Here is a 26311-nt window from a genome sequence, read left to right as displayed (position 1 = left end):
GTTTTCTCTACATAATACTTGTACAATGCTTTACCACATCTACATCAGCCTCCCACACATGCATGCGCTGCACATAGCCACACCCCCCAAGACTTCTATATAGGTTCATACAATGCTTTATGGATGCCTGTGTGCCACTTTTCCAATAGTCTCTGATGCTGTATTGATCTTCAGCAACACTAATGAATAAGGAATGACAACATACAAATCAATAGATAAAACGGGTCACCCTCACAGAGCCTCTCTCAGTGACCACCAAGATGGCCCCTGATTCACAAGACACAGTTTGGTCATGGCTCATAAACAAGACAAAGTGTGTTGCATATCCAGTGATGGACATTTTGTTAAACAAAGACAAGTTGATGGAGTCTGCTTGTGTCCAGAAAGGAAACTCATTCTGGTGCTGTCAAATCAATACAGTGATACATTGACACAGCCCACACAAGACATGCACTCACAATTCTCTGGCAACTCCATTGAACTACAGTTATACAAGACATAAACTTCCTTATGTGACACACACCACTGCAAGCTGTGATCCAAACCCTGTGTGCCAACAGACAGGTCATCACACATGTCTCCGTGACATACACCGGCAAGGGTGCGGGCAGATCAACCATTACGTAAATCAGCTTCCTAACACACTCATCACTACGTCAGGCTGTTCCGTGCCCCAAAGTCTCCCTCGGTGTATGAAGTAAATCTTCCAATTTTCCCAAATCATTGCCAGTTCAGGCTAATGGCAAAAGCAGCAGCAGCAGCAAGAGCAGCAGCAATACACTTTATATAAACTTTCATTATTATTCTCTTTAATAAGAGGTAACAAAGCGCTATATGCAAAATTTCAAAATTTCATCAATTTCATTTTAATAACATAAAAGGGCCTTTAGGCAGCAACATGAAGCACCAATTAAACAGCTGAAGCAAAGGGCCGAATCAAGTAATTTAATAACATGAAACCAATTAAGAAAGTAACTTCATTATGCATAAGGAAAGCAACAAAGTACTACTGTAAAAAATTTCCACTCACTCTCACTTCTGTTCCCACGCACCCCAGAGACCAGACACAGGCCGGGCACAGACACATGCACTGCGCCTCAGCACTGGCACCATGCACAGAAAACACGCCATGCATTCCCCTCTGCAGGGCCACAAGACCCTCAACTCTACCTCACTCCTTGGTCTCACCCTGAGGGAGAGTACTCCCCCCCTGCCCAAGTGGAAACACACCCACAGGGAGCAGTGTGACCTCCCTGGGCAGTCCAAGGGAGAGTACCTCTGCCCTGCCCAGGGAGAGCCAAGCCCCACACAGGAGTGGTGCCGCCCTGGGCCACCGCCGCAGTACCCGGGCCAGACACTGTGGCGGCTGGTTCCTGCCTGTGTGCCGGGTAAGGAAACATTCATGAATCTTAACTTTTATTTCTTTGCTTCACCAGTAAGTCACATGGCATCATGCAATGACCAAAAAATATATAAGATTTTGAGGTAATTTGCTCTGTGAAGCAACATAAGTAAAAAATAAGAAATTAAATGGAACATTAGCAATAACAAGCCAAATCATTGTACGGCTGTTGGGAATGTAAAAACAGCAGAGGTTGTTCACTTGCTCAGCGCATTACTGCAAGGCACTCGTCCTGAGGAAACACACCCCATACAAGCTGAGGACCGGGACTCAGGGGGGAGGGGGTGGTGTGCCCCTAGCAGGCCCCATGAGTCACCAGCCTGCCCAGCACCTCACGCCAGCCCTTATAGGTGTACTTCCCTCGGGGGCAGGCACACTTTTGAAAACCCTCGACAAGCTTCTAATTGCAGTGCTTAGCACCGGAAATAAATTTGTAAATTTACATGAAGGTATAAGTCATCATCTGCAGGCAGCCTGATCAGCATTTTGTTAATAAGTAGTGGGTGACCCCTGGCCAGACACCCAACAGCTGGCTGGAGTCTTCCCAGCCCGGGTCTGTGTCTCTGTGGGGCCCGAGCCTTGCCACACACGCACACGCACACACACAGACAATAACTACATGAACCCTTACACAGGCAGAGGCTTCAGTCAACAGGGCACCTATCACTACTGAAAAATTATGATCTACATAAAAGTCTACAGGTTGCTGGAACAGGACTTATGCAAAATACATACATTCAAAATGAAAATACTTAATGCGATAAAAACAGCTTAAATATTCCCACTCACTCTCTCTCTCTCCTTCTTCTTGGCTCTGCTATCAATTTTTGCATAATTTTATATATACACTTATAATAAAGGCATAATTTGTACACAACTTCCTCAGATGTTAAGTTGTCGGCAAATTTGTGGAATAATGAGATCTAGAACTATTACTCCGATAAGGCTTCATGGATTTTGAGTGATATAGATACACTGCAATTATCAGTACAGAAAGCCTTGGTGGTGAGAGGGAGAGTGGAGGGACTTGGGTGGCCTTCCCTTGCCGGCCACCCCTCAGAGCACGCCTCTAAACACTACTGTGCGGTGTCCGCAGGAACTCAGATCCTTAGTCAAAACATTAAGTATTCATTGCCAAGTGTTTCAAGCTGGCGGGGATGACACACTGTTTGTTACTTTGTGAGCTCCATTCCTGTTAGAATTCAAATCAGGAAAAAACGTCTAGGAAAAGTGAGCTGATGCATGAAGACCAACAATGTATATTGTCAAAACTAGATTGCTAAACATTCCTTTTTTTGACAAAGGTTCATTCTTACACTCCAGCTCAGTTTCTCAGTGTGTTCTTTCCCTGTTAGTGTGCATGACTGGGTGAGCAAAGCCAAAACTCCACGGCACTCCGGGGCCGGCGGCACAGCACAGGCCAGGCCGGACACCCACAGTGGCCGCCTCAGGATGCAGCCCAAGAAAGCTTCACACTATTAACAATGTCTGGCATTCAAATTTTATAAGATACTTAAGATAAAAATATGTTGGAACAATGAACATGAGTCTAACATATATGTACACTTATATCTTATAAAAAATATAAATTCTAAAAGTTAAACTTCTCACGGGTAGTTAAGGTTCCCACATAATTATAAGACATCTCATTTAGTTCCCAGTAAATAAAAACTTCTCAAGTTTGTTGTTTGTATGTAAAGGCACTGGACAACACACACACACACACACACAAAGAGAGCCCTTTCCAGGAGAGTGCTGACTGGCGATCATGAGTCCAGCCCATGATTAGACCGAGAGTGAATGACACACACACACGCACACACACTTGACTAGATGGACATTCAGAGCTCTGAGGAAGTGATCCTCATATACTTATCACCCCCAGCCTACAGTGTGGGTGGAGGGGCTCAGCACATTCCATGTCGTCATGGGCTTTGTCTTTGTCTGCTCTTTGTCGCTAGTCATTGCCGCCGGCAGATCTGACAGGATCATCTGAATCATGTTCAGCACTTCAGCAGGGGCTCTATGCAGCGTGTCCTTGATACAAGCTACAGTTCCCCTGTGGCTGCCATCACACTGAGGAACAACTGCACACACTAGTCCTATCCTAACCTTACAGTTGTCTGCAGCTAATGCTCAGATGCAGCACTGAGATCCAGTGTATTTTATAGCCCGTATAAGTTTGCCATTTAAGTATTAGAAATGTTATAAATTGCAAAAAATATCCATTAAAAATTCTGGTAGAGTGGAATGCTCTGCAGTGAACCCTGAAGCAATGATAGAGACGGAGGATGATATGTAGGGTTAAGGCTTCTCCGCACCGCTGGTCAGATTAGCCTCAGGCCAGACGAGGCTGACTAGGAGCCTTGTTAGTCTTCATTAGTGCCACAGACCACACCCAGCAGCAACGGAGGCCTGGCAGTGACCTACAAGCCAGCCAATGACATTTTAGTGTGTGTACAGTCCTTGTCATGCCACAGGCAACAGTGTTGAGGTTGTGCAAGCTTCAACATCACTTATCAAATGTTATTAGTCCACAGCAGGACTGAGCCTTTTCCTGACATTCTTCAGTTCTCTCTCTGATGTCAATGTGTTCCTTTCTGCTCTAAAAAGGTTCAAATTTCATCCTTTCACCTGATGCTCTGTCTGCCATGACTTCCAAAATTCCTGAATTGTCCCTCTGCTGTTTTGGTTAGGTTTACTCCCTTCACTCTCCCCAGAGGAGTTATTTAGGATGGGATGCACTAATGCTTAATGGGATGCACGGAGATGATCTCGTGGGGTGGGTGAGGCAAGACGCCCCTTGGTGTGTGCCTCCATTGATTAATTGATTGGTTACTCCATCTTGAAGGACTGCCCCGCCATGCAACAACAAATACTCAAAAAGGCTTCCATTATCCATGTCAGGTTAAGTATTTTCACTCTTAGTTTTACCAATCAAAGTGAATTCAGCAGTGGGTGTTCCAGATCATGAAATGTATGGATAACCCAATAATTGGCAGAGCACTGACAGAGCTAACTCAGCCCTTGGTCACTGCTGTATGGCACAAACTGCTGCCAATGTAAATTAGTACTCAACAAATATTGTTCACTGTTTCCTTTATGTATGCATTCGGCCATTCACCTTGCCTCACAGCATGAAGGAAATATGATGAGGATGAGGATGAAAATGATGATGACAGGTTAAGCACAGTTGCTGCAAGTCTACATATTTTTCCCTCTCCCCTCCTTCCCACAACCTACTCTTTTCTCTCCCAAAGATCAGGACCATTATATTTTGTCCTACATTCTCCGATCATCAAAACTTTTTAGTATGGTGACAAAATTACTTTGTTTCCCTAGACCAACTGTGTTTTCTTCTATTCCAAAGTTAAGATATTTTCTAAGGCAAAACCATATCACTTTTGTCATATATTATTCTAGTGGATTAGAGTGTCAAGCAATGGAAGTTCAGAGCCGGGGCGAGGCAATTCAAACCCCAGTGCCGCCGTGTAACATAAGGAAGGGCAGTCAGTCTTAACCCGGTAGCAGCGACGGGCCAAATCTGTGGCTTTACCATGTAGCAGTGACGGGCCAAATTTGTGCCATGATATAAACCCCCCCAAAAAGATGATACATAATCTGATCCCAAATGCTTTGATATATATTATGAAATGGTTTGTGTGAGGGGTGATTTTTTTTTCATTTTTCTCACTTAGAGGGACCATTAAGAAACATGATCCCCGCTGCTACTGGGTTAAACCTTGAGCCAGAATGATCTATATCCACTGATCAGACTATTCTATCGTGGCCAGCATTCCCTCAGGTGTCCAATGTCTAAAGCATGAAGTATAATGAGCTATGAGAGTAACTTATTCTTCATGTTTCAGCTTCATTTACTTCTTATTATTGAAACTTCCTTCCTTCTATAGTCATGTGTTATTCATACCAAAGACTGATTCCCACACTGGGGTCAGCGTTCTTTCCATCACCTAAGGTCTAATTTGTAAACTAATGAATTATAAGGATTACTCTTCTCTTTCAAGTTTTGGTTGTTTTCTCTAGTTTACTATTGAACCTTTGTCCCTTATCTTTTTTGTTCCAAGAAATGTTTCCCTTTTCTTATAAAGGTAGCCAATAGCAGGTATTTTTTTACACAGCCTTTGGCATGTCTCCTTTACTATAAAAAGAAAAAGAAAGAAATTAATATTGCAGCCTTTGTTCTCCTATTGTCTATGATCTAAAAGGTTAACGAATGGACTACGAGAGCAGCCCATCACTACTGTGCATGAGGATTTGGCACCGCTACATTCAGTCTTGATGGCGGTGCACAGGACTGTCCATCCATCATCCAGCATTCAGCGGTGCACTCATTACTCATTACTTTCGTGCAAGACTTTGGCAAATTATATTTTGTCCTTGTTGACAGTGCATCAGACTGATAAATAGGAATGTCAGTTCATCACCATACTTGTGCAAGATTTGTGACACAGGAAATTTTTTGTGCTCTTGACCACTCTATTTTTTTCTGTGTTTGTGAGAGCTTGTTGGGCCACAACGGCAGACCTGGATGGGCCCAGATCCATGCTTAAATAATTTTTGTGCTCTTTATGACACATCAAGTGAAGGAGATGCAAGTGCTTGTGACTCAAATGCCTCTTAAATCCCTATTGTTTATGCTGTTTGAAGACACAAGTCTGGGACAGGCCCAGATCCATGCTTGAACAGCCTTTGTGATTCTTTGTGACACATCAAGTGAAGGAGGTAAGTGTGCTTATGACTCAAGCATATCTTGTGAATCCTTACTATTTATGCTCAAGCTCCTGACAGACGAAAGAGACGGAGGGTTTGTCCAGGCCTGAGCTGCATCAGATGGTGACTTGTGCATCTTTTCGGACACACTGGTGGGGTAATACACCAGCCAGTCACGAGCGCTGCTGTCAGCCCAGAGTGAGGGGGGCTGGGGGGACACACTGAGGACAGCCAAGCAGTGGTGTCAGGCACAAAGTAGAGGCACAGTGACAAATGAAAACATGTACTTTACAAATGATGGGAATAAATCCACATTTCTCTTACACAGGTGTAGGTAAGCCAAGGACTCAGGTGGTTAGTGGAGAATGAGTCCACAGATGTAGGGTCATACTAACACTAATGAATACTCTCCCCATGACACCTTATCTGGTCTTTATCAGCTGCAATGTGGATTTACAGATGTCTCTACATCCATTGTGAATGTCTTTTCCCTTGAGTGTGTTGGGAGGACACAGTATGACCTTAGCACCAGTACAGCGTGTGTGTTGGTTAATAATGGCGTCAAAATCAACAGTTCCTTTAATGACATTTGTCACTGCACAAATAAATGAAAATGAGTATTGTGGCTGTGATGATGATGCCCAGCGGGTGATGAATGGTGACTGTTGAAGGGCAAGGATGCGTGAGTGGTGAGTGATGCAGGGTGGCTGTGCTGTGTGTCCCGGCCATGCCAAGCTGAGGGCAGGAAGGCCAGACGGGCACAAGCTGCTGCCAAGTGGTGTTCATGGGATCCTCTGTTCCTGCTCATCAATTTCCAACACTAAGATATCTAACGAACATGTGAAAATCCACAAAATTCATGGATGAAACTGAAGTTATCTCCTTCCTTATTGCTCCATTCTCAAGTTTCAACCACCTGACTTTATATGTGGTGGAAACTTGAGATGAGATGTTGGGCAGAGAACCTTTGCAATTTTGAAGGTCATTACTTCCATGCATTGCTTTCAGGGATCCAATCTCACCAATGTACTGGATTCTGCAGAGCTGGCCATGACACTCCCCAAATACACCTCTTGGGTGGAGGGAGTCCCAAGAGTGTCTCCTGTCACACCACAACACAGAGATGGCAAACACAGTACACAGAGAAATGTGTAAAGGACATTCAAGTAACAAAATAAGACACCTAACAAATGGAAGATTCTTTGAGTAGCTTACCTTGCCACATACCCCTAGAGTAAGGGCAGGGCAGGGCAGGGCAGGGCAGGGGGAAGGGATACCTCCAGAGTAACCTCTACTTACCACCTGCAGAAGGGGGTGGGGGGGAAGGTTGTCTACAGCTCCTGATGGTCAACCAAGAAGCTACCACTACACCATGACAACTTGCATGCACCAGGAATCAAGATCTTCTTTGCTTACATATTTCCTCAAGGATTTCAAAAAAAGTTTAAGTCTTCCTTGGGAACCTGCCTCAGTTCAGTCAAGGCAGACAAAACCCTATCAACCAAGTATTGCCCTGATGCATGTGGCTTTCAGCCCCTTGTTGGACAGCTGTGAAGAGCCTGTCACTCCAGCATGAGCCATCCACCACAGGCTGCGCTAACGTTACATTTTCAAAGAAGCAGCAACTGACTACCCTGTCCCATCTCAGCACTGCAAAGTCTTCATGAACAGCAAGTGAGAATGTGCTTGTTTTTATGTTGTGTCCTTGTGTCCTAAATCTGCCCTTGGTAAAGCTAATCTGACTTTGATAATTATTAAAATACTTTACAGTTCTTATACATTGGCAACACTATAAGAGTTAGAGTGACCAGCTGGTCTGCCTCTGGGGTGAGGGAGAGACACAGACACACGTGGCTGTGTGGCTGTTGAACAGGCGCTGCTGTGACACTCTTGCTGCCACCCATGGCTGTCGTGTCTAGAGTGAGATTTACTGAATGGCAGCATAATCTGTATAACTGTATGAGGCTACACTCTTTTAAGGTTTCACTTTCTACACAACAGGAAGAATTTCTCTCCCAGTCTTTAGTGCAGCCTTTCTTCCATCATTCTTGTCATCTAGAGGAGCAGAGGGCAATGATTTATTCAGTTCAGGAATTTTGACAACAACAGGTGACTACGCACACACTACTGCTCAGATCTAATTCTTCACTACGGGTCAATCTTACAGGTAGAGATTAGAATCTACAACAATGCTTTGTCCACACCAACGTTTCATCATCAGAGCCAAAAAAAGGTTCCAGCAGGCAGCAAACGGCCTCCCTGGGCAAACCAAGTACTAGTGAGGTGTTGCTCAGCTGTGGCTGCCACAGCAACACTCCCTAATCCTTGAAGGAAGTTATAAAAGTGAAAATGAGGTAATGGTTCAAGCACATCCATCCAATCAAATACAACAGAGGCTACTAAAGCTACAAATATAATCATATATTTAAAAACACTAATGATAACAAGCCAAACATGTAAGTTAACCAAGAACATTTTCAACAATAAAAGGAGGATGTGTGTTGCCGTACACAGCAGACACTGTGCACGACACACATGACTAGAGGGTCCTGCTACACTACACACCCCTTGCTCCACTACACCACTACACATCATCCCTTACAACAACATGGTGATGCACTAACTCATACTCTTCAGTTACATTAGTAAAAAAAAACATCCAAGGCCAAGCTGGTCTTATACAAATGTAAAGTGCAGAGAAACTGGCAAACCCCAAAGGGACAACAACCTCTCAAGTGTCCCAGCTCACGGGCATCCAGACAAGGCAAAGAACATTCCTGCCAGCCTCAGTGATCAGTAGAAAGCAAGGCAGGGCTTGTGTTCTCCTGCAAGTTGATTTGTGAGTGGCAAGACTGCCTGAGGAGGTCCTGCAGGAATCTGGCCTTTGGGCAGCTGGGACACATGAGGGCTACACAAAGTACTTCCTCTGTTACCAAGGAACTGTTTCCTCTGCCTCAGTGTCCCCACAGAAGGCTTCCTGGGATGCTGATGCTGGTCCTAATGTTTGGCACAAATAGTTCAACTGGACAGTTTGCAAAAATGCCAGCCAAGGAGAGTAAGTAACAGGATCTGGCAGCCTTACATGTCATGGGCCTTCCCTGCAGCAGACCAGGCCGCCCAGGAATGTTGTCTTGTTACCGCGCAACACGAGAGTAACAACAAGTGGGATGATAACACCCTCAACCTACAGCCGGCAGCAGCAGCAGCCAGTGTGTGTGTCCAGGGAGGGAACGTCAGGATGAGTAGTGTCAGGTCAGGTCAGGGTTACTGCACATGGAGAGGCAGCAGAAATCATAGCACATTCACAGAGGAGAGGTCAAGTCAGGTCAGGTCAGGGTTGCTGCAATCAAACAGGCAGTAGCATTACACATCATATGGAGTCGAGTCAAGTCAAGTCAGGTCGGGGTTGCAACTTTGCATATTCATGCTAGTCAGGTCATGTCAAGTCAAATCAGGGTTGCAGTAAGATTTCATTCATGGGAGGGACATCAGGTCAGGTCAGGTCAGTCAAAGCCATGTCATGTGGGGTGGGGCGAGGGCTGCTGCTGCCAACACATACTCAACAACAATGGAATGCCGTGCCATGCCAGGAGACCATTGAGCAAAGTGACCAGCTGACCCCCGAGGCCTCTGAGTGCAGGGAAGGAGCTGGGCCAGTCAACTCTGTAGGCGGGGCGGGGCGGGGCGAAGGGGGGCGGGGCAGGGCAGGGGGTGGGGCAGGAGGGGTGGTGGTGGTGGTGGTGGGAGGTAAGCCATCTTCGCTTACCTTTGCTTGGTGTCTAGGACTTTGGATACGTCCTTGTTGCTTATCTCACTCTCCCGCACTTGCTCTGTCAGGCTCTTGCACACCGAGTTTTGCATCCTGGAACACAAGGGAACATAAGAGCTTGCCTTCTGCCTTTTTGCATTCTAAAATTAACACACATACTCTGTCAGTCTCTTGCACACTGAGTTTTGCATCCTAGAACACAAGGGAACATAAGAGCTTGCCTTCTCCTGCCTTTTTGCATTCTAAAATTAACACACATACTCTGTCAGTCTCTTGCACACTGAGTTTTGCATCCTGGAACACACAGGAGCATCAGAACTCACCCTCATGTACCTTTTTGCATTCTAAAATTAACACACATACTCAAAGAACTCAACATGAACTCTGTCAGGCTCTTGCACACTGAGTTTTGCATCCTGGAACACAAGGGAATGTCAGAACTCACCCTCATGTACCTTTTTGCATTCTAAGATTAACACACATGCTCAGAACTTAATATGAACTCATTCAGGCTCTTGCACTCTGGATTATTTTGTGAAGGGAAAGATGCGCCAAAGAGAAGGGCAGAAGGTGGCAGGGAAGACTGATAAGATTGAGGACTACATGATGGAGAGGTTGTGAAACGGAGGTGTAAGAGCAGAGAGAACTGGAGGCCCTTCTGCCATGGCCACCCCACACAAGGAGTTCCTGAAGAGTGTAGGAAACTGGAGTTATAGACAGATGGATTTCTCAATGATACTCTCTTAAAATGATGATAAAACAGAGTGAAACAATATTACAGTGTTCCAACTCTTTACATGTCTGATGCTATTATAGGAACTCATCACAGAATTAACAAAACTCTGTCACATCTTAACCCGGTAGCAGCGGGGATCATGTTTCTTAAAGGTCCCTCTAAGCGAGAAAAATCTGAAAAAATCATCACTCACACAGACCATTTCATAATATATATTAAAGCATTTGTGATCAGTTTATGTATCATCTATTTTTGGGGGTCTATATCATGGCACAAATTTGGCTCGTCGCTGCTACACGGTACAGCCACAAATTTGGCCCGTCACTGCTACCGGGTTAAATTTGTCAGTGGTTCCCTTGCATCTATCCCTGTAAGAGGCTTGGCAATACAGCAACACACTCAGTACATACGTCTTGACCGTGACATCCAGCAGCAGACAGGACAGAGGGATGAGGATGACGCCGAACCAGAACACAGGGGACGAGTACACCTGCAGCACAAGAACGCGAGGTGAACACAAACGAAAAACCTCCGTTGCATAAAATATTTCATCAGTGACAGTAAGATTAAACAACACGACAAATTTCTCTCGCCATATCGTCACCTTCGTAAAGAAACCGCCAAAGTCATTATTTTCTACTTTTCGGGAAATCAGAAAAGAACTGTCATTATCTCATTTGGCTGAAAATTTAGGCAGAAATGAAAAGGCCAATTCCAGAACACTCACACCATGAATGACGAAGATAACTATGCAAAATTGGGCGTCATGTTAAAAATTGATGTAGAGAAAAACCTGGAAATGGCTGAAAAATGACTTAGGCAATTATTTTATGGGGGTGACGATGTATTTCTGGGCACACACTGACACAGATAAATGTTTTGCCAGTGATAGGAAAACAAGCTAACCAGTTCATTCCTCCACGCTGGCACAAGGAACACCCAAACACAGTAAGATGCTTCCTCGGTGATGATGAAATTAAGCTAACTGACCTGTTTCTCCACCCAATAACCTACAAAACACACCCCATACCTGCAAATAATTACCTACAAGAAGCACCCCACACCTACAAATACCTACAAAAAACAAAACTAACCCCACATCTTTAAAATACTAGATAACTAACCACACACCTGAAAATTACAAACAGTAGCTAAACCCCACACATGTAAATAACCACCTAACGACCCCAAACCAGCGTTACCAGATTGTCGTGCTAAGCATATTTTTTCGTCTTCTTGAGGCCCAAATCTGTCGCACCTACGCTGATAACAATACACACTTGCAATTAGTGTTCAAATGGTCAATTATCGATGCTTTTTTGCAATTGTTACAGATCAGAAACAGGAAAATACGATGTTCTGAGTACGATAATCTGGTAATGCTGCCCAAAACTGTCGCACCTACACTGATAACAATACACATTTACAATTAGTGTTCAAAAGGTTAATTATCAATGCTTTTTTGCAATTGTTAGGGGTCAGAAACAGGAAAATACGATGTTCTGAGTACGATAATCTGGTAACGCTGCCCAAAACCTACAGCCCATACCTGCAGATAGATCCCGGCCATGTCAGGGGCCATAGGGAACACGGGCCAGAAGTTGGAGTACACGAGGAGGAAGATGAACCAGGAGGAGATGGACCCCCAGATGGCGAGGTGAGTCACCCACGTCCACGCATCCGTCTCCAGGCCGGCTTTGAGGCAGACAGTGATCACAACGTAAGTGTAGACCATGTTGCCCGTCATCAGGTAGCCCCCGACCATGCCATGCCCCCACGCCACGTCCTGTGTCATGCTGAAGTACGGCAGCACGAACACCAGGACAGAGTGGACCAGCGCCAGCCACACCCACCACAAGAACACCTGCGGCAACAAGAGGAGTTAACATAGGTGAGATAAGGAGTGGAATGTGTGCATGTGAATGAATAGGGAGTGTCTGTGATGAGAGTCTTGATTTTGTTACGTTATTCCTTGCTAATCTCAATCCCAATGACTTAACACAGTAGAGACAAACAGTGAAATGTGTGCATGTAAGAAGGAGTGTTTGTAACGAGATCCTTGATTTTGATATTTTTCATTGCTTATCCCAACGCTTGAACACCAAACGAGCTCATAAATTATTGCGGTTCTGGTTTATATGAATCCCTGTATGCCATCAGTCCATAAACAGTAAGGACAGTGACTGGGAAGGAGAAAGCCGAGGGAAAAAATAAAAATAGGAAGTATCGTCAATAACACGGACACAGAACAGTAGACTAAAGCTTTTTCCGAACCTTCCAGTTAAAATGTGAGCCACTCTGGGACTCTCGGTACAGCTCTGGATACTTCATGCGCGTCTCAGCACTGCAGGAGCGGTCAAAGATACCCATGACCAGCGGCGGGGCGGCAGTGAACAGCTGAAACACAAAGGATGAGTGGTGTTTAGAGATTACTTCAAGGACAAAGCACTAGTCTTCCCTCAGCAGTTCAAGAGCAAATATGAAACAAAAAAAAATCCACCTATGTCTAGTTCAAATTTGTAGGGTGAGTTATCATGTGAAGAACAATACAGATACACAGTGATACAAAAGGATTTAGGAGGACCAGACGAGGCCAGTTACCCTACACATGATAACTCCTGAGAAATACTTACTTAGCAGTTGCCCTCACCATCCAACTATTTAATGTGTTCCATCCATCCACTAAACAATTTGTAATGCAGTTTTTTCAAATTTCTTCTTTCCATTTAATGTGCTTCTTTTTCCTTGCGGGGTTGGACAGGTTAAGAGTCTCTCCCACTCTTGATAATCGTATACTCTCTCCTGAAAATCTCCTTATTAAACCTGAATTTGTCTTCCTTGAGCCCATTCTACCGAACTCTTTCACCTTAATGTAGTGTCTCTATTGTTCTGTTTAAAGGTTAACACCCTCACACTCACCACATTGTACATGGCGATGCTCCAGCGCTCAAACAGCACTTGTCCTGACCAGCCGGACATTGCCGCCCACCACAGCTCAATGACGTACAGACAGATGTTCTTGTAGAAGCTGTACAAGATTACTTTACACAGGCGGCTGTAGTTCCACGCCCCATGGACGAACAGCAACCGCGCCAGAAACCGAAACTGGAAATAAAAGGAGAATTACTTCGCCAAATCATCTCATTAATAATTTTTTTATTTGAGTTTTCTACAAATAACTAATGAACTAATAAAATGATTCCTTCAAGATAACAGAAACACAATCCTGTACTGACTAATATCTCAGGCCACAACATATAATTTTTCCACTAAGTTATCACAGTCCAATATTAAATAACTTAACTCGGGAATTAATACTGGAATATAATAGAGCTCTAGAGAAACATAACTTTTTCTCTGATATGAATATTAATTGGAAGGGTGTGAAGAGCTTGCCAAAGGAGAAAGATTTATATATTTTATAGGGAAACTCTTCTACTTCATATTTTCTTAAACTTTTTCTTGGCAAGCATACCCTACCAGACCCCATCGCCTCTCCTTCCTCTCTCCTTGCTTACCTGGCCAATGGCGTAGTCTGAGGCGCAGGCAGCCTGGAGCCCCTCAAGGCCGGCGATGCCCACACCCACATTGGCCTTCTGGATCATGGCCACGTCATTGGCGCCGTCCCCGATGGCCAGCGTCACCGAGCCCGTCTCTCTTGTAAGGAGCTCCACCACCTGAGGATGGGAACGGTGCCATTACTACTGCACCACTAATCATTGTGCCATTAATCTGTGTACCAATATTCACTGCACCATAATTCAGGGTACAATTATTAATCACTGTAAAATTATTCATTGCACCATTAGCCAATGATTTCCTTAAAATTTACAGGAAATTACAAACAACTCACAAGAAAACATGCAAACATACACCTCTTCTTACTCTTCGAGACACACAGACACACATACACCTTCCCTCACACTCACAGACACACAGACAAACATTCACCTCCCCACACACAAAAACACATGCACCCACACCCTCACCCACCTCTGCCTTCTGACTCGGGGACACTCTGCAGCAGATGACACTCTTGCAGGACACACAGAGGTCGAGGAAGTCCTTGCGGAGGTCTGGCGTGAGGGCGTAGATCAGGGTCTTGCCGTCTATGATCAGCGCCGCCTCGTTCTCCCTCTTCAGCTGCTCCCCGAACTCGACCACGTGACGGTTAATGGTGTCCCGAGTCTCCTGTGGGGGGAGGGGCAGAAACGAAAAATGAAGGCGGAACGGAAGAGAAAGCAAAATAGTGTAAGGAAAGTAGGTGAGCATGAGGAAAGAGGTGAAAATGACTGACTGATTGTGGCATACATTCATGGTGCCAGAACTAGGAGGGTAAGAAATGTAACATGAATGGAAAAGGATTGGAACAGAACGGAAGAGGAAGAAAGATAACAGTATATAGAAAGGTGTATGTTGCTTTTATGAGAATGGCATAAGAGACAAATATAACACGACGACTGAAGGAGAGGTGAGCTTTATGATAATGTAACATGTGTAGGGAGCCTGACGATGATGAAGTATGTATGAGTGCTCGACTGACGTGGATGAAGCAGGTAAGGGAAGCATCAGGACTCACATCAAGGGAGTCTGTGTTGAGGATGATGAGCGGCATCCCTTGGTTCAGCAGATGGCAGGAGTGTCCGATGTTGATGGCTGTCTCCTGTTTGTCCCCCGTCAGCACCCACACGTGAATGCCAGCCTTCAGGAGGGCCGCTATGGTCTCGGGAACCTGTGCAGAGGAGAGAGAGAATAAGTGAACTGTCCTTAATAGCCTTGGGAGCTTGTTTAGAGGAAAGAATGATTGTAGTAATGTTTTCTCTGGTCTCTAAAAATGTCCGAGGGAAGGAAAACTTGTACTAATGTCTGTTATGGTCTTTGAAACTTGTCTGAGGGAATAAAACTTGTATGTACGTTTTCTGTGGTGTTTGTATCCTGTCTGAGGGGAGAAAAGCTTGTACTTATGTCTCTTATGTTTGAAATCTGTCTGGGGGAAGGAAAAGTTGGAAAGTTTCGTTTAGTCGGCGCAACATCTGTGGTCATATGCCGGAGAGAGACAGAAGGGGAAGGAATTATAGGAGAAGGGAACAGATCGCAGGAGACGGGAAACAACTCCCGATTAATACCTGGTACCCATCCACTGCTGGGTGGACAGGAGCGTAGGGTATCGGAAAAGCCGCCAAAATTTTTCCAATCCGCCCGGGAATCGAACCCGGGCTCTCTCGGTTCTGGGGGAAGGAAAGCTTGTACTGAGTCTGGAATGGTCCTTAAAACCTAATTGATGGAACGAGTGATTGTACTGTCTTGCAGGATCAGGATTCGTGTACCTATGGCTCAACTACTCTTCTCGTTCCCTTTATAAGACTGTAGAGATAAAAAGTTTCAACACAGTTCCTAACCACCAAATCATAAAACTTTTGACTACTATTAGAAATCTTTGATGACTCCAAGAAGTGTTTTCATCACGTACCTCGTCCTGAAGCTTGTCCTCAATGGCAGTGGCTCCAAGCAGGGTCAGGTTGTTCTCGATGAGCTGCGCCGCGTCCTCCAGCTTCCTCTCGCGGAACTGTAGCGCTGTGCTGGCCTTGAAGTAGGTGTTCTTCCACTCCTGCAACACACACAATGCAACACCTCAGGCATGTATTCTCAGGTGCTTTTGAGTCACACAACAAACATTTCCAAGGGCCACAAATAAAATTAATCAGGTTCTAATGAGTTTTTTCACATTCATGGTGCAGAGGCCTTGTTAAACTATCACTAGGCTCATAAAACTACCCGTGGCAATGCCCAGAACCTTTATGAAGCCTTATCATATGGGAGTGTAAGCCCCAAAATGTTTGTGAATATGGGCCTCAGTCTTATGTAACTAATAAAGGGTATTCTCAGTTACAAATAAAACCTCCAACCTTACTTTTAAAATCCTGCATGAATTAAACTCCATTCACAGCATCATAAGGGACATTCAGAGCACTATAACACTAGAACAGAAGCACAACACACAAACAGGGAGAGCATACCTCATAAAAGTCAGGGGATATGTCGGCCACAGCATAACACAGAGTCCTCAGCCCCTCTCCTGCAAAGTCCTCAAGGTGCCTCACGATGACATCCCTGAACTGCTGACTGTCCCCGAGGCGCTCATAGATTACCTGGTGAGGAGAATGAAGGCATGAAGGTAAGTTTGGTAGAGGCTTGTCGTACAGTCTGCTCACATTTAACTTTGATATTTTTCTCTTCTATATACAGTAAAGAAAGTACTGCAAGGAAGAAAAATAATTATAAAATAGACAAAAAACTGCTCCTGCAAAGATGATATGGATGAAGATTTGGTTTAAGCTTATAAAAGAAATAGGATGAATGTCAATAATAGCCTAAGTTTAATGTGATGCTACTTAGGTGCAAAGAGTATTGTTATTTTGCTATAAGACATAATAAGGTGCTGTTGTGCATGAGCTGTTCTGTCCTGCTAGTTACTGCAAAACCAAAATTTAATGAAACTGAAAAATAAAAAGCCCTTACCCCCTTTTTCCAATTTGTCATCATTTGTTTCTCTTCTTTATTTCAGTACTATTTTTTTTGCATGCCTTAGTGAAAGAAAAACTATTGTTATCATTATTATCGTTACTGACATGCATGGGGCACAACAAGCTTCTCCTGTGTACTGGTGCGATGTGTAGGGAGTGACTTACCGTGTCGGCACCCTTGCAGTACAGTTTGATCTGGCCCTGCGGCGTCCTCACAATGACACTCATACGTTTGCGCTGCGAGGTGAACTCCAGCACGTTAAGCACCTCGTAGCGTTCCTTTGTCCCCAGCACGTCCACTACGACATACTCCGGCGTGCGGGTCTCAAACACGAAGCCCAGTTCCTGTGCTCCCTCCACCAGCGCTCTCTCGTCTGTGGGGTGGACGACACAAGAATCATAGTTTTAGTGTTTGTAAGAGAACCATGGGTGTGTGTATGTGTTTGTGTGTGCTTTGTTAGTTCATAGTATAATATTATAGAGTGTTCATGGGAGCTCTGTGTGTGTGGACTTGTATTTGCACATGCTTTGGTAGTCCCTGGTATAATGTGTTTTGGTATACTGAATCATTCAATATGCTGTGCCTTCAAATGATATGCAGGCCTTGATTAGCTATGTTTTCTATTGTTGTATGTTCAAACTGCCTACTGCATATTATCATTTTCAGCTCTATTTGTGTGTATCTTCTATTACTGCTACTATGACTACTACTACTACTACTACCAACAACTTCTACTACTACTAACACATCTACTTCATGGGGCAGCTTACCAGGGGAGGCAGCATGGTACTTGATTCCACTCTCTGGCGAGGCCTCGTCTCGGTCGGGAATGACGGTATGACACACGGCCAGCATGGTGAGGAACTGCCGAGCCATCTCTGAGCCCGGCCCCCCACTCTCCACCAGCACTATTAGCTCCTGGACACTGAAGGGAGGGAAAAATGGGGGTGTTATGAATTGTGTTAACCCCCTCTTACTCGACCTAACATACCCCAACCTAATCAAAACAAATGTAACACACCTTCTCGTTGCAAGATCAATACATTCAACAAAAAAACTTCTAGATACTATAAGGAGAGAAAAATGGGGACTTAAAAGAATTGTGTTAACCTCCTCTTATCTAACCTCTCAAAAATGGGGACTTAGATTTGTGTTATGTCCCCTTTACATAACCTAACTAGGGTTGCAAAGGGAGGGAAAGTTTCTGGAAAAATAGAAACTTTCTATGGAAAGCTTTCAGGAGTTTTCAGGGCATGGGAATTTTGGGAATTTTCGTGAATTTCCAAGTTTTTCACACTTGTATTTGTATTGAGAAACAACAAGTTTTGGTTAATATAACAATTAATAAAAAAGAATGACCTCAATTTGTTGTATAGAAAGTCTCATTAGTAAGGAAGCTTATATGAATTTTCTGAGTCAAGACCTATAGTAACTGTTTGGGGTTTTGTTAGGTTAGGTTAGGTTAACCAGAGGGCGGAATGAGCCTCAATATGCATCACTTAACCAATCCTGCCTGCGCCACCACCATGCTAAGGGACATTCACTAACAGACCCCTGAAACTGAAGTCTAAAGAGGCAACAATAACCTCAGCCTCAAAAATAAATAAATAAATAAATAAATAGATAAATAAATAAATAAATAAATAAATAAATAAATAAAATAAAAACAAAAAATAAACAAGAGCCCAAAGGCACCAAAGGCAAACTTGTTAATTCTTCTCAATTCTCAAAGTTACCAAATATTTCCAAAAATTCCCAAAATTCCCATGGAAAGTTTCCCAGTTCAAAATTTCAAAAAGTTTACAACCCTAAACCTAACCTAGTCTAATCAAAACAAACATAACACCTGTTCTCATCCTCATCCTCAACACAAAGACCCAGGAAAACAAGGGACCCCAGACTCACCTCCCGTCGGTCATGCTGTAGACATTCCCGCCGACGCTGCACCTCTTGAACTCCATGATGTTGCAGGTGAGAGTGCCGGTCTTGTCTGAGAGAACGTACTTGATCATGCCCAGCTCCTCATTCAGGTTGGAGGTCCTCGCCATGGCCCAGACGTTGTTCTCCTCGTACAGCATGTTGACGTCATTGTTGATGAAGCCAGCCTGTGAGGGGAAAAGGGAGGGATGGAATAAATGTTTTTTTTATATTGAGCTATGTACTTCCTTGTTCTCTGTATCCTTCCCCTATAGCTTGATTGTCTCTTACAGTGTGACAGTGTGTTTGCTTACATTATTACTGATGAAATAAACCTGTGTGTGGGGTTGGGAGAGATGCATTAAAAGTTTTGTTATATAGCTAGTATTAAGAGCTGTGTACCTACTGCTACATGTTAACTTTTTATCTATATGTGAAAAGTGGTGGCCCAGTACTGTGGCATAACCTGAACTTTGAAGAACAATGAACTGGAAACCAAAACCTCTACAGTCCAAGAAAAGCAACAAACTTCACTTCATATACCTGAGAAAAATACTCTAACTTCTTAAATAACATAAATCTTAGTAAACTCTTGCTATTCCCTTCAGCCTCAGAGCAAAATTAAATTCATTAACATTATTATTATTATTACTCTCACCTGTATGAACCTGACCACCTCGAGGGTCACCTGCAGCGAGATGGGGATCAGGTTGTTGAAGAGGATGATAAACGTGATGAAGTTGATCCCAAAGATGAACATGCTGGGATCTGGGAGGGAGGAGATGCCACTGTAGTAGTAGTAGTGGTGGTAGTAGTAGTAGTAGTAGTAGTAGTAGTAGTAGTAGTAGTAATAGTAGTAGTAGCAGTCATAGCAGTAGTAGTAGTAGTAGTAGTAGTAGTAGTAGTAGTAGTAGTAGTAGTTGTAGTATAGAAACCAACATTTGAAGACCATAGAATTACTGTATTTGACCTAACATTAATTTATCTATATACAAATAGTAGTGGATGTAATAGTAATAGTAGTAGCAACAGTAGTAGCACCAGAGATAGACCAATTAGCATATAAACCAATATTTTAAGCTTAAAGAAATTATTATATCTGACCTAACATTATTTCATCCATACAAAAATATTAAAGGACTCAGTAATAGCAAAAGTAGTATTAGTAGGCAAAGTTGAAAACAATTAAGAAACCAGCATTCAAATCCATAAACAGAAATCACCTTAGACTATACCACATACAAACGTCATTCGAAACATAACAAAGTAAAACCCTTCTTATAAAACTAAATCTAACGCCCCTATGTAACCCAAGATGCCCAGCCCCTCCCCAGCCCACCACCAGTACAAGCCCCATCCCCAGCTTCAGTACCTCCATCACAAGCCCCAGTCCTATCCCCAGCCCCACCACCAATACCCTTACAAAGCCCAACATGCTGTCCCCACTCCAGCCCACCACCAGTATAGCACCACACCAGCACCACCAGCACAAGCCCCATCCTCAGCACCTCCACCAATACACACCATCGAGGGAGAGGTACCAGTGTAGGGCTGCCGGCCACTGTGAGTTACACACGGCCATGATGAGGCAGAGGACGATTAGCAGGAAGAACAGCAGGATGATCAGGTTGTTTGTCTGCTTGTCCACCTGCACGAAGGAAAGGAAAAGGTATAATGTCATTCTGCTTATAAAAAATCAATGTCACTACTTTATTTTTAAGAATAGGAGGCATCTTACGGTCAAGGATAATTTTCTAGCTATCAGAAACTGCACTTAATTCAGATGAATAAAATACAACACATAACTGAAGTATCAGTCTCTGGCAAAGATGGCATCCATAAAAGAAATATTAGCCTATTAGCCTAATACAGAAGATACAGAGGACCTCTTCTTTCTTACAGTAGTATCCACCCCATTGTTGCTTTCCTTCCTATCTTTTGACTTTTTTTATATCTTTCATGCTCACTATTACCTATTTTCATGCTAATTATTGTTTCTGACTTGTTAAGTGCTCCCTGTACCCTTCCCAATGCCTCGCTGCATGTGCTTTTGATGACAGATCATCCTAATGAAGTCCAACTCCTTAGCTAGAGTCAACCAATATCTTCATGCTTTTGTCCTTTTTGCTTGTCATCAGCCTCTTACAACTTTCTACAATCATACCAATCTAGTCCAGTCAAGTCCAATCTGCTTATTCAATTACACACGAACATACACACACTTACGGTGGAGCGTTTGAGAGGTGCTGAGGTAGCAGAGTTCTTCATGAGCTTAGTCTCGTGGCCGGTGTAGATGACGAGCCCGAAGACCCAGGTGGTGTTCTGCAGCTTGGCCCCACGCAGCAACACCTGGTCAGGGCACAGCGGCACGGTCCTGAGGCAGAAAAGGACAAAGAAATGAAAAAGAGCCACCATTGGGAGAACCGTACACACTATCATAGCAATAAGTGGGAGGATAGACTAGACTTGGTATTACAGGAAATCCCCTATATACGAAAGGGTTAGGGACTGAAAAAACCTTTCGTTTATCGATTTTTCGTATATCGAAGCCATTTCCCCCATAGGATTGTTAATAAATAGGGGGGTTGGGGACCAGCGCCAGAAAAAAAAAAAAAAAAGTTAAATATAAATATGATTAAAAGAAATTTACTACTAACAATACAATGAAACGCAAGGCTCATAAATAAGTAAAAACAATTACCATTTCCTGTTACTTTACTGTTATAGAAATGCATTACAGATGTTAGGACAATCCTCTAACTCGTCACTACAACTCATCACTTAACATTGCCAATGTTTACTCTGTGAAAGGCCAGTTTTCCATCACCCTCACGTTTCCTCACGCTGGCTGGGATGTGCGTTGAAGTGGAGGGACTGGACATGGACACTTGCTGCCTAATCACATATAGACATCAAACAGTGTGAAACTGTCATGTCTTTCGTGAACCGAAAATTGTCCTATATTTTTCACTTTCGTACATCGAGCTTTCGTATATCGGGGATTTCCTGTACCTTCTTCTTTTCTTAACATTTTTATTTTCCCTTATGGGGGTTGGACAGTATCTGCAGGACTTTATACACTGTCATAGCAACAAACACAACAGATTTAATTTGGTATTTGCACAGCCTCACACACTATCACATAGCAACAACCAGGACAGACTAGACTCAGTACCTCAGCAATCTCCCAAAGTCCTTTCCTGCAAACTCTTCAGTCCTATTTTCTATCTCAACTCTCCTATAATTCCTGCTCATTTTTTCTTATCCTCTACCCTCATGCCCTTCCTCACTCCCCTTGTCCCTCACTCACTCACTGTCCTTTCCATTCCAAACCAAACTTACAATCTATAGCAATTAGCAGGGCAGGCTAGACTTGGTATCAGGGCCTTACATACTATCATAAAGCTAACCAGGACAGACTAGCCTTAGTATCCGCGACCTTAAAAACGCAACCAACCCTATTCAAACCTATTCTCAAACTATAATTGGGTGAGATACTGAGCTTGCCTAACACTGAAGCTTTGGTGACTGATCTGCATAGCTAGTGGGTCCTGGTAACCGGAACTAGTGCTGAGGGAGGGATAAGGTCAAGGTCAGGGGTCAAGGTTACGTACGGTCGGCTGGTCTCCTTGAGGTTGCCGGTGAACTGGTAGAGGAAGCGGTTGGGGGCCTCACACTCCACCTTGCCAGACAGGTTCATGAGGTCGCGTGCCTCCAGAAGGTGGGCCGTCTGTGGCAGGCCTTGGCGGATCTTGAGGTTAGTCTCCCCGTCCAGGTTGGCTGTCTCCACGTAGCACAGCGCTTGTGGCTCGCTGCGGAGGATGAGAGAAATAAGATGTTGGCGGATGATGAACTTAAATGTGTAATGAAGTTTTGTCAAGTTTTGTCTTAGCTTATTTATCTTGACAGCTTCACCTAATTTTGTATGAGGTCACTGTTTTATTGTTTTTTTCAGTAGTTGTTGCTTGGCAGGTTATGTATTCCAGTCAAATGTGTAATGAAGCTTTGTTAAGTCTTGTCTCATCTTCCTCATCTTGACAGCTTTTACCTATGTTCATATGAAGTCATTGTTTTATATTTTTTTTTCAGATGTTGTGGAGATAAAAATGACATCAAACACTACAGGCATGAAGAATGGGTCTCCAGTCTAAAGTATGAAGAATCAAGCACAATATAATAAAGAACTGAGCATGACATATAATGACTTCATGATTAAAGAGACAGAAATGAATAGATGCAAAAAATCAAAGGTAATGTGAAGCAGGGATGTGATATCAGTACGTGAAGCAAATACTGTAAACAAAACCAAACAAGGAACCAGATACCCTTCCTCCTCCTTCCTCGCACACTCCCTCTTCCTTCCCTCCACTCCTACTTTCTCTCTCCACTCTCCTACACTTCCTCCTCCATTCCTCCCTTCCTCCTCTTTCCTCGCACACTCCCTCTTCCTTCCCTCCACTCCTACTTTCTCTCTCCACTCTCCTACACTTCCTCCTCCATTCCTCCGTCCCTCCCCCTTACCTGGAGGCGAGGAGTACCAGGTCGGCCGGGAAGAACTTGTTGTTGCGCACCTTGACGATGTCGCCCACCTGTATGTGCCTCCATTTGATCCACTGCCACTGCCCATCCTTCAGCACCTCGATCTCCCTCTTATTCAGCTCATCATCCGCACGGTGGCGCTTCTGTAGGGGGTAGAGGGGAGAGGGTGAGCGGCTGTGGGGAAGGTAGTGCAAGGTGATGGTTTTGAATGAAGGGAGAATGGGGAGATGAATGGGGGAGAAGATGAGGAGGTGAGGGAGAAGGGGGACTAGAGGATGCAGGGGTAGGGAGAGGAAAGGGGGAGAGAGGATGAAAGCAAAGGAGTCAGTTCAAGGGCATAAAAAAAAGGAAACAATAATGAAAAAAAAAGCCCGCCACTCACTGCTCCCAAAAAGAGTTAGAGTGGCCGAAAGATAGGTCAATTTCGGGATGAAAGGTGTCCTGATACCCTCCTTTTGAAAGAGTTCAAGTTGTATTGATCTTAAAACATTCCCTTTTTACTTTTCTTCAATCCTAACCTAACCTAACCTAATCCTCTTTCAGTTCCTTTGCTATCTGTCCCTCACACATGTACTCTCCCTTCTCTCCAATCTTACTTTATTATCTCTCCTGTAGTTAGTATACTCCCTCATCTACCCTTCCCTCTTACTCTCAAGCACTTCCCTCTTCCCTCCCTCAACCTAACCTAACCTAATCTTCTTTCAGTTCCTTTGCTATCTGTCCCTCACACATGTACTCTCCCTTCTCTCCAATCTTACTTTATTATCTCTCCTGTAGTTAGTATATACTCTCAAGCACTTCCTAACCTAATCCTCTTTCAGTTCCTTTGCTATCTGTCCCTCACACATGTACTCTCCCTTCTCTCCAATCTTACTTTATTATCTCTCCTGTAGTTAGTATACTCCCTCATCTACCCTTCCCTCTTACTCTCAAGCACTTCCAATCTTCTTTCAGTTCCTTTGCTATCTGTCCCAATCTTACTTTATTATCTCACTCTCAAGCACTTCCCTCTTCCCTCCCTCAACCTAACCTAACCTAATCTTCTTTCAGTTCCTTTGCTATCTGTCCCTCACACATGTACTCTCCCTTCTCTCCAATCTTACTTTATTATCTCTCCTGAAGTTAGTATACTCCCTCATCTACCCTTCCCTCTTACTCTCAAGCACTTCCCCACTCTTCCCTCTTCCCTCCCTCAACCTAACCTAACCTAACCTTCTTTTAGTTCCTTTGCTATCTGTCCCTCACATATGTACGCTCCCTTCTCTCCAATCTTACCTTATTATCTCTCCTGTAGTTAGTATACTCCCTCATCTACCCTTCCCTCTTACTCTCAAGCACTTCCCCACTCTTCCCTCTTCCCTCCCTCAACCTAACCTAACCTAACCTTCTTTCAGTTCCTTTGCTATCTGTCCCTCACACATGTACTCTCCCTTCTCTCCAATCTTACTTTATTGTCTCTCCTGTAGTTAGTATACTCCCTCATCTACCCTTCCCTCTTACTCTCAAGCACTTCCCCACTCTTCCCTCCCTCAACCTAACCTAACCTAACCTAACCTAACCTTCTTACACTTACAAACTCTCCTAATCTTACTTTCCATCTCTACTCTCCAATACTTCCTCATTTATCCTCTCCTATTCACCCATCTCGACTGGCATACGTTTCCCCACTCACCTATCTCCCCTCCCAGTATCCTTTTCTAACGCTTTCCAACTCTTCAATCCTATTTTCTATCTCTAATATCCTTCCTTCTCATTTCTTCTCTCTTATCCTCTACCCTCATGCCTTTCCCCCCACCCTCGCTTCTCCCCCGACACTCACAATGTCCTCGGCAATCTCCTTGATGGCCGACACCACGAGGATGCAGATGAGCGGCACGAGCGTGGTGTAGCGCCCCGTTGGCGACACTCCGGGGATTTGCTGCGGGCGAAAAACAACAACAGGCTCACAGGAGGAATAGAGAAGGGGTTAAAAATAGACGCCTTGCATATATTTTGGTGCTGGATCAAAACAACCTGATATGGAAGGGAGGGAGGGAGAGTGAGAGGAAAGATGGGAGGGTAGGAAGGGAGGGAAGGAAGGGAGGGTATAGGAGAGAGGGTAGGAAGGAAGGGAAGGGGAAGAGGGGAGGGAGGGAGGGAAACATCAAGGTAAAAACAAGTATAGATGAGGTGCAAGATGAAAAACAGGTATATGAGTTGTTTGTGTACCTGTGTGTGTGTGTGTGTGTGTGTGTGTGTAAATGGCTCAGTAAGGAAGATATGGAAAATAACAAGATAGAGAGTTACAGAAAAACAGATTGACGTGTATGTGTGTGTGTGTGTGTGTGTGTGTGTGTGTAAATGGCTCAGTAAGGAAGATACGGAAAATAACAAGATAGAGAGTTACAGAAAAACAGATTGACGTGTATGTGTGTGTGTGTGTGTGTCTGAAGGGTTCGTGAAAAAAAAAAAAAAAGAGCAAACACAAGAGGAATGAACAAAGAGTCTCCAGTCCAAAGTATGAAGAATCGAGTATGATGTATAATGGATTAGGCACAAATGTATAATAAATCAGTTTGACCTTCATGAATAAATAAACAAAAGGAAGATAAATAAATGAATGAAAGAAATTAAGGTTATGGGAAGTGAATGCGATATAAGTACGAAACGCAAATAATAATAATAATAATAATAATAATAATAATAATAATAA

At 43.9% G+C, this 26311-nt stretch overlaps 1 protein-coding gene across 3 annotated transcripts in view; it reads right to left on the bottom strand.

The window, feature by feature from the left end:
* Positions 1–26311, bottom strand: part of LOC126997027 (phospholipid-transporting ATPase IA-like) — a 96265-nt gene that overhangs the window by 8179 nt on the left and 61775 nt on the right. For all 3 annotated transcript variants that reach the window (XM_050858057.1, XM_050858056.1, XM_050858058.1), the window contains 19 exons: positions 25439–25537; positions 23602–23762; positions 22695–22892; positions 21307–21454; positions 20605–20728; positions 19739–19848; positions 19069–19268; positions 17934–18088; positions 17328–17536; positions 16656–16787; positions 16109–16246; positions 15218–15370; positions 14632–14829; positions 14157–14315; positions 13558–13743; positions 12913–13035; positions 12188–12502; positions 11049–11128; positions 9900–9995 (listed from right to left, as the gene is read on the bottom strand). In XM_050858057.1, the coding sequence (XP_050714014.1) occupies positions 9900–9995; positions 11049–11128; positions 12188–12502; positions 12913–13035; positions 13558–13743; positions 14157–14315; positions 14632–14829; positions 15218–15370; positions 16109–16246; positions 16656–16787; positions 17328–17536; positions 17934–18088; positions 19069–19268; positions 19739–19848; positions 20605–20728; positions 21307–21454; positions 22695–22892; positions 23602–23762; positions 25439–25537 (2984 nt within the window). The remainder of the gene's footprint in view (positions 1–9899; positions 9996–11048; positions 11129–12187; positions 12503–12912; positions 13036–13557; positions 13744–14156; positions 14316–14631; positions 14830–15217; positions 15371–16108; positions 16247–16655; positions 16788–17327; positions 17537–17933; positions 18089–19068; positions 19269–19738; positions 19849–20604; positions 20729–21306; positions 21455–22694; positions 22893–23601; positions 23763–25438; positions 25538–26311) is intronic.

The sequence above is a fragment of the Eriocheir sinensis genome, chromosome 11 (assembly GCF_024679095.1).
Source record: "Eriocheir sinensis breed Jianghai 21 chromosome 11, ASM2467909v1, whole genome shotgun sequence".
Taxonomy (NCBI): domain Eukaryota; kingdom Metazoa; phylum Arthropoda; class Malacostraca; order Decapoda; family Varunidae; genus Eriocheir; species Eriocheir sinensis.
Note: the sequence above shows the minus strand (reverse complement) of the source record. Positions and strands in the feature narration are given on the sequence as shown.